At 36.6% G+C, this 11011-nt stretch overlaps 1 protein-coding gene across 3 annotated transcripts; it reads left to right on the forward strand.

Moving 5' to 3' along the window:
- The first annotated feature begins 16 nt into the window (after nt 1-16).
- On the forward strand, nt 17-9920 carry baiap2l2a (BAR/IMD domain containing adaptor protein 2 like 2a). 3 transcript variants are annotated; one of them, XM_057347239.1, is made up of 14 exons: nt 17-761; nt 1171-1246; nt 2248-2334; nt 3810-3871; nt 4012-4083; nt 4331-4411; nt 4898-5029; nt 5285-5386; nt 6620-6674; nt 6797-6989; nt 7252-7317; nt 7405-7558; nt 9576-9619; nt 9750-9920. In XM_057347239.1, the coding sequence occupies exons 1-14, from the start codon at nt 708-710 to the stop codon at nt 9820-9822; spliced, it is 1251 nt and encodes a 416-aa protein (XP_057203222.1). In that variant the 5' UTR covers nt 17-707; the 3' UTR covers nt 9823-9920. The 3 variants fall into 3 exon arrangements, with proteins under 3 accessions (XP_057203222.1, XP_057203220.1, XP_057203221.1); XM_057347237.1 differs by having other exon boundaries at nt 17-1246; XM_057347238.1 differs by having other exon boundaries at nt 17-1246; nt 7408-7558.
- The last annotated feature ends 1091 nt before the right edge of the window (nt 9921-11011 follow it).

Below are 11011 nucleotides of genomic sequence, written 5' to 3' on the forward strand. Positions count from 1 at the left end.
TGCATTTTATACTTATATATTGTCTATTGATATTATATTAAATATTATTATATGCATTCTTCAGTTTATTTTTCTTCTTTTCACAATTTTTCTTTGTTGCAAAGCTGCATTACAGAAAATACCTTTTACAACAAACAGAATAGACATCAGAAAAAGAATAAAGTTAAGTATAAAAACATGAGGAAAATATGACAGAAAACAGGAAAATTATAAAATACACATAAGACACATAAGAAGTTTTATGGATGTTTGTACGCTTTTTTTATTGGTAGTGACCTGTTGTTGATTTTTTGCAAATTACCAGGATTCAGGAAATATAGGATCTGTATGCCTTCATACAGCATCTGAAATGTCAGTTTAACTGATAAAAAAATCAAATGGCATAAATTGTATTTCAGTGAGAAAAACAGCTAAAAATATATACTGTAGAAGATCCGCCTCTGTCTGTCTCAGGTGTGCAGTGTTTGGGGCAGGTGTCTAACCTCAGTCACACCCTTATTACTCTTTTCAATAATTTACAGGCCACATGGCTGACAATAGCTCTTTTTCCTCCTACCCCTCCTCTCCACTGTCTCTGTCTTACATACACATACGAGACACGGGAGACAAGGTGGGAGGCCAAGAGACAGCAGCGGGTTATCTGTGTTGTGTTTGTTGTTTGGAGAGTGGACATTGTTTTTGGTTTCTTGTGTCACGGTGAGTTCAGGATGTCGGCACAAAACAGTGATCAACTTCATCGCAGCACCCTGGGCATTTATACAGTAAGTGTAAAGCTTTCTTAGAATGTGAATTATGATCTCTCACAACTATGTTTGAAAACATGGTGAAAGGTAAACCGATTCAATGATTACTAAGCATGGATCATAGTTTTCGTCATCTTAAACGTTTTAAACAAGTTTAAATTGAAGTTGAAATACAATACTAAATTGAAATACAATAATATACTCTATAAACATAATTTACCGGCATGTTATTGTATTAATAAAAAATACGATACACTGTATTGGAACACATTTAAATTTCAGAAGTAGATTTTAGTTTGAAAACATTGTTCTGATAATCTGTTTCCAAGGTGACGGATTAGTGTGGAGTCATTTATAGCAATAAAACATGTTGACAACTGATCTGTCATTCGTACCATCATACATATTTTTTGTCTATATTGCACAGAACATAATGGAGCAGTTTAACCCGGGCATGCAGAAACTGGCGGCACTGGGAAACGGCTACATTCAGGCTTTCCAAGGCAAGTGACCATGAGAACGTTAGAGAGAGAATGAATGAGATGAAAAGTGAAAAGTGGACAGGCTGAACTTTGACCCACCGCTTGTCACTGATGATAAGCATTACATTACCAACATTGGCTGATTTATCATCATTGTTTAATGACTGTCTATTTTATGAGCTTGAGTTTCACTCTGCATGAAACTGAGCTGGTAATGAAATCTGTTACTTCAACGGAAGACATAAACTATCAAAGACAGCAATCAAACAACCTGTTATTAAACAATATAAATACTGGTGTGGCTTTTAGAATCAAACATTTTGCATGTATACAGCAAAACAAAACTGAAGAATAGATATATTAAATGGTTTAACAAAGAAAACAAGAAATTTCAGGAAATGTGTGCAATTTTATTTAAAGAAATTTAAAACACTAAAAATGTTTTTTTTTTTTTTTTAAACAATTTATTTAGCTAATAAAACAGTTGAGTAATATTCAAGAATAAGTGAATTTATTTGATTTTTTATGACTTATAATCTTAATATTTTGCCTGTCAGCTAAATTCATTTTTGTTTTATTGATGTCTGGATATTTTTACTGGAAAACAAGACATTAATAAAAATTCTAATTAATAATCTGATAATTTTATATATTTATTTATCAGTGATCAGTTCATTGCAAAAACAGATAACTCCATTAAAGAAATCGTGTTTTTTACTGTGCGTTCCAGTTAATATCAATCAAATGGTTGTTTTGATTAATAATAATAAAAAATAGCAGTTGGGTTGTTTTGATTAATAATAACTATAAAAATACAGCTTACTAACGCAATAAAAACGCAATGAAAATATGACAACACAATAAAAATTGTTTTTAATTTTTTTAATGGATTTTGCAAATGAACTCTTCAAAAATAATATTATTTATTTAATAAATGATACAATTTGTTTATTAATTTATTAATTGCAATGTAAAAAAGTCACGCTTACATTGGTAAATAAACCATGTCTGTGTGTTTACAGCCCTTGCTGTCACAAGTGAGACCTATTTCAACGCTTTGGCGAAGATGGGTGAACAAGCCATGCAAAGTATGTCCTCACGTTTGCTGGGTAAGCGTTGTCACTTATTATCTCATTCTTCTGCACTTCTTTCACATATAAATTGACAGCACGACACTTTTATCTGTCCAAAGATGTTAGATACACTGTTCTGTACTTTTCACCACACACACATACATACTCAAAAAAACAATGAATTTCCGATACTGTTCACTTCATTTAAACAATTCATTTTGTTTTAACACCATTGTATTAGGTTTTATGTTCAAACACAATTGCATTGTGTTAAACGGACTAAAAACAGCAATGCTTTGGCTTAACTAAATGTTAACATTTTAAATTAACATGTTTCAATCAAGTAGATCAAAACAATATTTAATGCTTGTTCAATTGACTGAAATAAATCAAGTTAACACAACACAATTGTTTTGAGCCAATTTAATCCATTTGAGTTGAGATAGCCCATATAAATTGTATTTTTAGTTGTATTAAAGTAGAGTTATAGAAACTCGGAACAGGTTTTCCACTTCCCATCATGCTTTGCACGGGGCTGAATAGGGAGAGTAAAAGTTGCAATAAAATGTTATTTATACATCTTTTATCAAAATGAGAAAATATCTAACCTTAAACTAACTTATTACTCATTCATTAAGTATTTGAGTAGAGATAACAAATTTTTGTTGTGTGGAACCAGTCCGTAATTTAATTAAGTAAGTTTAAAGTATAATATTTTCAGTGACACAGAGAAGTTTTGCGTTTTTATTGAAGGTGATAAACTGGGAGGGAGCTTGTGTCCTTCACACACACAAATTGTACTTTACTCCTAAACGTACTTTGTTCCTGGATCACAAATGTGTTTTGGCAGACATTTCCCTGCGGTTTAATCAAACCATTCCATTATATACATATCAATGATGCTTTTATTGCTATAAATAATTTTTGATGAGGATAGAGAGAGAGAGATGATGTGCATGCTCAGAGTGTGTGTACGTTGTAGGGTAAATATCAGGTAACTGTGCTTAATCTGTGATTTTAAATAATAAATGATGATCGACACATGATGACGATCAGCCTGACAATGTGTGCTTATCCTTTAGCAGCATAAAATCTCAATTTGAACAAATACAAAGTATATGCTTTCTCACTTTACATTTTAATTTCAAGACATTTCAGAGAGTGACTCTTAACTCATGGAGATCCACAGCACTTTACATTTTGCATTCTCATCTGACACACCCAGGTGTATTACAAAATCTGTAGTGCTGTGGGTCTGGAATTGAGAAGTGATTTAGTCCGTCTATTAAATTGTTTTTCTTGTGAGGGCTGTTGGCTGGTCACCACAGTGTTATTTCAGATTTTACTATCCATGTGGTGACATGGTCCCTATGCAGACAAAACTTGCAACTCCCCATACACACAGACAACAAAATAGAATAGAATAGATGTTATGGGTTTACATACAGGATAAAACCTGACTGTGTGTGTGTGTGTGTGTGTGTGTGTGTGTGTGTGTGTGTGTTTTGCAGGTGATGTATTGATACAGATCTCTGAGAATCAGAGGAGACTCACCAGTGAACTGGAGGGAGTGGTGTGTAACCCGCTCTCTCTCTTATTCTCTGGTTAACCATCTCTCAATATCCTCTGCTTACGTGTCTTTGTTGACAGTTATTGACTGTCTTTATGGCCAAACCTATGTTTGATCAGTCACTGTCTCTGTGTGTGATGTAGTTCCGTTGGTTTCACTCTGAGGTCCTGCAGGAGATGGAGCACAACGTCAGGTTGGATAAAGAGTACATATTAGTGAGTTTTAGATCTAAAATACTTTTATATATTGAAACTTTTCAATACATCAATAGTACAAAACCTGCATGTTTTAATAAATCCAGCCATCGTTGTTTTTATGAATGAACTCTAAGAGCAGACCAATGGCCATTGTTAACGACTACTTTATCAAAACTTGAAAGAAGTAACATCGACTAAACAGCATGAAGCCGAATATTAAAAAGCAAACATATTTATTGATTTTTTGATTCATGTTCTCCTCCAGGCCAGCAGGAGGCAATATGATATGGAGGTGAGAAACCAGGCAACTGCACTGGAGAGGCAAATGAGGAGAGGGGTTCCACAGGTGAGAGCGCTTTCCCGACTAATGCACTTGTGGTCTTGATTTACCCTATGATGTCAATGGTGTCCACAGGACCAAAGGTTGTCTTATTTATCATATTATAATTCAGTAAGGGTGCTCATGAACAACTTGAGGTTTGGGCACATTGCTGGTATTTTATGCTGCGTTGTTCACAGGGATGGAACCAACAACCTTCTGGTTGCAAGTTCTGGGCTGCAGATGCCAGAAGGATCGAATCTTTACATCTTGACCCCTAGAAAACTTCCATTTTGTGTGCAATATGCATCAGATGCAATGCTGAATAGGCTGGAACTAGTTTGTATATTTACACAGACCATGTATCACAAAGATGATGGTGATGAGCAACTTTTTTAAGACAGATGGCAGAAGAACATTATCACTCACGATGGTGCAATAAAACACAGAAAAAGAATGATGATTACATTGGTAATGATGTGTGTGTGTGTGTGTGTGTGTGTGTGTGTGTAGGACGGCGGTGAATATGTGCGTTTTCTGAGGGAAAGTCAAAAAGAGGCGTTAAGGGAGGAGGAAAGAAGATATCGATTCCTGGCAGAGAAACACTGCGGTCTCACAAAGTCTATTGCCTATCTCATGAACAAGGTTAATATTGTCATTATTTTTATGAGTGACTGTATCAACCAGCTGCTTAATAGTGTCTCAGTGCTTTGAGACATAATCAAGGTGATACCAACAGATGTTCACGCATTGTATTTTTTATTACTTTGAAACATTATAAAACCAGTTTTGCTTTATGCTTTTCGGATCAATCTTTTATAATACTTTTTAATACCTGCTGAAAATTTGTGGTTTTGTTTAGCCATTTTTAAAGCAAAATTAACTGTTTTCCTCCCACAGACAGGGGGCACTCTTCAGAGCAGATCGGAGGGGTGGAAAGATCTGGTGAATCACACAAGAGAATCTCGTCCACGCACTCCTTCACGACTAGATGATAATGTGGTGCGCAAAAAAAGAATAACATAATATGCTTATACAGTTTAGCGATCATTACACTAAAATATGATTCATTGTTGTTGTCACTGTGCTTGTTTGATGATTCTCATAACCGTCTACAGCGCCTCTTCGAAAATCCATCAAATCATGTAAACTCAAATCAATATTTAATGTCCATTTATTTTATTTATTTGGTAAGTAGTAATACACCGAATAATGTACAGTCTGTCATTACCCTGTTTGGATTTATTTTGCAGTAACGTCCATCAGACTCTACATTATCCTTAATGTATTTAATAACCCTTAAAGGTCCAGTGTGTGAAATTTTCAGCACTACGGTGGCTGACACAGAACTAAGATGTCGTCACATTTTTGCTTCTTTGCCGAAGGAGATAACGTATTTACAAACGCGCTCTGTAGAGCAGTTTGTCCATTTAGGGCTCCTGTAGAAACAACATGGTGAATTCCATGTAAGGGGTGTATGTAGATAGAAATAGCTCATTCTGAGGTAATAAAAAAACATAACGCTTCATTGTGTAAGGTCTTTTTACACCTCTGAAGACATAGTGTACATTATGTTGCATTTCTGTCAAGATCCTCCAAAAAATTACAGACTGGACCTTTAAAGGGGTGATATGACACGGCTAAAACGAATATTATCGTTTGTTTTAGATGTAATGCAATGTGTGTACACGATTTAAGGTTAAAAAACGCTGTATTTTCCACATACCGTGCATGTTTGTATCTCCTCTTTGCCTCTCTGCCTCTCTGAAACAAGCAGATTTTTTACAAAGCTCATCGCTCTGAAAAGCGAGGTGAGCTATGATTGGCCAGTTAACCAGTGCGTAGTGATAGGTCGAATACTGCAAGCGTGTGACAGAAATGTAACGCCTCTTACCATAATTGGAACATCAGGTTCCAAAGCAATTGTACTGACAGGTACACCCACCTTACTTACGTATACTTTGGGCGGTCTTAGTCAAATCATACCACGAACTGACGTAGATTTGTGGGGGTGTGGTTACAAGAGGCGTTTCAGGCAGGTCTGGGTGAGCATTCGCTTTTAGATAGAATGCATCTTTTGTTCCGACACTTTCATTTTTGCAGTTTTACGTGTCTAATACATGCATGGGCAACTTAACAAACTAAAGACACAGAAAAACAAGTATTCGCGCCATATGACCCCTTTAAGGTTTTAGAGTATAATGTAGTCATTTCTTTTTTTATTCCCCTTTACAGTTTGTTGATGGTGTTAATCGTTTGGCAGAGCCGCTGGGCAGAGTTCCCTCAAGAGGTGAGTTGGTCTTATGACATCTGCAGAAACATCTAACATGACAAACCATAATCTTTCACTAATTTGTAATCAAAACCAGCTTTGCTAATGACAAATAATCATCCCCCCATTTTAAATCGAAGGCCCGTCCCCTCAGCCCAGTCGTTCAAACTCCATCTCAGGATTGACTGGAGGAAGAGTGATGCGAGCGCTGGTGTCTCACCCTGCCGCAGCAAACCCCACCCTCCTGCCGTTCAACCGGGGAGAAACCATAAGTTTACTTGTTCAAGAGCCAAGGAACGGCTGGCTGTATGGCCGGTGTGATAGTTCAGGACGGTGAGTGCTTTTCACACACTGTTCTTTAGCACTAGACTTTATGGTGTAGTGACTATAAATCTGGGCTGGTTCAAATCTTAGGACAAAATAAGACCTGGAGAATTTTTGTGCTCTCCCATTTTCACTGTACCGTTGGAACAGTAATGTGAGTGTGATGGTTTAAAAACACAGACTATTGTTTCCTCTGTTAATGACCACGTCAGACTGACCACCAGATTTTGTTTCACGTTCATTCAATCCTTTCGCTTTCTGTATTGTTCAGGCAGGGCTGGTTCCCAGCTGCTTATGTAGGTCCCGCAGACGAGCCACCTGGACCACCTGCCCCCAGGTAAACTGATACTGCACATTTCCCAACACCAGGTGCTTCACTTTAAACCCGTGACCTTTGACATCTGTGTCTGTCGCTGTACAATAGCAGCTCTCTTAGAGGCAGAAGCAGTATGAGTAACCTCTTCGACCAACCAAAGAGCAGCAGCCACTACGTGGCTCCGCCCCCACCGCCTCCTCCACCTCAATCAACCAAATCCAGCATGTCACGGCCAGTGACGCCCACCCATTCAGAAAACAAAGTAAGACCACAAACGCTATTCACAAACGACTTTCCTTCACTCGTGTGACAGTTCAAGATATTCAATGCAAAATAATAAAAATTAAAGAGGGCTTGATTTTATACTTCAGGCATTTTTTGAAGGGATTGAAGGACTAAGTGGGATTTTTTGTTGTCAGCCATAAGGAATGTTGCAATTTGATGACAGATTATGCAGACAAACATATCTTTCTTTGAAATAAGATGAACTGATGATTATTTACAGAAGGAGAAAGTAAATAGGCTCTGTTTTGATTTCATGATGACTAAATGTTAAATGTCAGTTCCTCACTATGGCCAGCAGGGGCACTGTGGTAAATTTCTTCTCTCCATGACACCTCATCCGTCATTCTGGTGGTTACAAGGGGGCAGCTCTTTCTGCTGATGGTCTGTGAGTGTGTGTGTGTGTGTGTGTGTGTGTGTGTGTGTGTGTGTGTGTGTGCGTGTGTGTGTGTGTGTGTGTGTGTGTGTGTGTTCATGTTTGTATATCCCGGTGGGGACCTAAACCTGAACGCACACCAACACATGGGGGACCAAAATTGAGGTCCCCATGGGCAAAAAAGCTTATAAATTGTACAGAACAATACTTTTTTAAAATCTAAAAATGCAAAAAGTTTTCTATGATCTTTAGGTTTAGGGGTTGGGTTAGGGATAGGGGATAGAATATACAGTTTGTACAGTATAAAAAACATTACGCCTATGTACTGTCCCCACGGAGATAGTAAACCAGACATGTGTGTGTGCATGTGTGTGTGTGTGTGTGTGTGTGTGTGTGCGTGTGTGTGTGGTGTGTGTGTGTGTGTGTGTGGTGTGTGTGCGCGTGTGTGTGTGCGTGTGTGTGTGCATGTTGTGCGTGTGTGTGTGTGTGCTTTGATCTGATCCACTGCTTTGTTACACCAGAGGTCAGTGTTGGGCAAGTTACTCTGAAAAAGTAATTAGTTACTAGTTACTAATTACATATTCAATAGTGTAATTAGATTACTGTACAAATTACTCTCTCCAAAAAGTATTTAATTACTTATTACCAATTACTTTCTATATCCTATATCAACCTTGATTAGTTAATTGATTCAAGGATAGACATGAAACGGCTCTTTTAATTCATTCAAATAAATACTATAAAACTAAATATCCCTTACATTACTTTTTCAAGGGAAAAGTAATTAAATTACAGTAACTAATTACTTCGTAACTAGTTACACCCAACACTGCCAGAGGTACTCAACTTTACAAGCCACACAGGACTACGTACAAACCTGCATGTGATCATGCAAAATCTTTACAATCACAACCACAAAATACGGCAGATGGGTGAGACGTGAATTGTTGAGTACCTTTGCCATACAGCAACCAAACTTTTGGCCAATTCCAGCATTGTGGGCGTGACATTTTCAGTCAAAACTTGAAATATAAATTCTCACAGAATGTATTTATAACCAATATACTGACTGAGCCATCTGTTTATATGTTACTAAACCCCTGATGATAGAGTTCAGACATTAGAAAAATATCAGTCTATGGATGTGACAAATGACACACATTTGTGAATTAAAATTTGCAAACCAGAAGCAGTAATACCCAACATATGGAGAAGTATGGCGCTTCATAGAACATAAAATATTTTATTTAAATTTTCATGAGCCAATTTATGAGGAATATGGACGGTAATGGATGTGACAACTCACTTACCTGACTATGGAAAACAATGCTTTAAAAACACACAAAAAAGCTTTAAAAACTAAGAGAGACTTAAGGGTATTTAAACCACCAAATATTAACATCTGACCTATTGGTAAGGTGAAAACCTTCGGTAAAAACTTAAGGCTTACATTTGCATGGAGTTGCTTTTTTAGAGTTTTTTAAAGATAGTGCTGTGTGTTGCTTTTGGTATCATGTGTTTTTTTTATTAAAAGGAGGCACATTGTATTCTAACATGCTCAGCATTTCCCTGCTTTTTCTGTGATATATATTTTAACATGTGTAAAATATATTTTTAACAGAGGCAACAAGAAAACTTTGGATCTCAACCAGAACTTTTTCCAAGGTTGGTGGAGTTGGATATCCTTGTATAGTTTAGTAACCCCTAATTGGTTGTTCTCTCAGCATTGCAACTGGATCAAGACCTAAATGAAACATTGCAGCAATTATAATCACTTCGTTTTTTGTTTTTGCAGAGGCACAAATCCATTTGCCACTGTGAAGCTGAAACCCACAAAAACCAACGACAGATCAGATCCACGTGTATAAATAACAGTTCAACCAATGACAGATCATCAAACATTCTTAAAGGGATAGTTCACCCAAAAATAAAAAATCTGTCATCATTTACTCACCATCTTGTCATTTCAAACCTGTTTGAAGTGCAGAACACAAAAGAAGATTTTTTGAAGAATGTTAGTAACCAAACAACAGTGGTACCCATTGACTTCTATTGTATGGACACAATGCAAGTGAATGGATACCACTGTTGTTTGGCTACCGGCATTCTTCAAAATATCTTCTTTTGTGTTCTGCAGAGAAATGAAGTCAAAAGGGTGAGTAAATCATGACAGAATTGTCATTTTTGGACTATCACTTTAAGATCTGCAACCAATGGCAGATCAGTGCTACACATTTTACATCGTTTAAGCATGCATATTCAATGACATTCATTTTTCACTTTATTTTTATCAGTAAGAAAGGTTACAGTTTGGATAATGTGACTTGGCAGTGATCAATGGCTGGTCTTTAAAGCCATTAAAATGAGTAGATAGGAGTTACTACATGAAGCCATTTGCCTTTAAAGGGCCAATATGTAATTTCTTTATGACGTCCGGCAATACTTGCTTTAAAGCAGCAATAAGACTACTTTGGATATCACTGGTGACATTTGTGTTTTCAAACATATTTTCTTGGTTGGTCTATTTTACTGTTAAATCAGATTTTTGATCTAGATCTAGATCAAATCTAAATGGCAGAACTCTGATTTTAAGTTAAGTTTATGTATTAGTCTTCATAACTTACTTAACATCGTTTAGAATTTACATTATATATCATAGCCTATCTTTAAGTATCAAATGTTGTTACTAATGCACTTTAAAATGTAATGCATTCTGTATGTTGCCGTTTGTGATGTTTTAACTATACAGTTGTATGTGGTTTGACCTCTGACCCCATCTATCGGTTGCTATCCCGCTCCGTGCATGAACTCTGTCTTTAAGCTCAGGTAATTCATCTGACGTGCCCAATTACGCTGCTCTTAAATTGGGTGTTCTGTCTATTTAAGTGCCTATGAAGTGAATGTTCTTTTTAACCTTGACAGTAATTGGCGAAACTTTCTACCAAGGTGTCAAACCCATTAGTGCAAACTCATTTGTATGGATGTTTCTGAGGTGCATCACATCAGAGATGTTTTTGAGAACATTTTCTTTAATTGGTGCAGATTTTTTTAAATATG

This window comes from Triplophysa rosa, linkage group LG11 (genome assembly GCF_024868665.1).
Source record: "Triplophysa rosa linkage group LG11, Trosa_1v2, whole genome shotgun sequence".
Lineage (NCBI taxonomy): Eukaryota > Metazoa > Chordata > Actinopteri > Cypriniformes > Nemacheilidae > Triplophysa > Triplophysa rosa.

Coding starts and splice junctions, on each gene's coding strand:
- baiap2l2a (XM_057347237.1), top strand. CDS start 1,111: ATGTTGACAACTGATCTGTCATTCGTACCATCATACATATTTTTTGTC. Junction 2,335..3,809: donor TATGTCCTCACGTTTGCTGG/GTAAGCGTTGTC, acceptor TGTGTTTTGCAG/GTGATGTATTGATACAGATC. Junction 9,620..9,749: donor CAACCAGAACTTTTTCCAAG/GTTGGTGGAGTT, acceptor TTGTTTTTGCAG/AGGCACAAATCCATTTGCCA.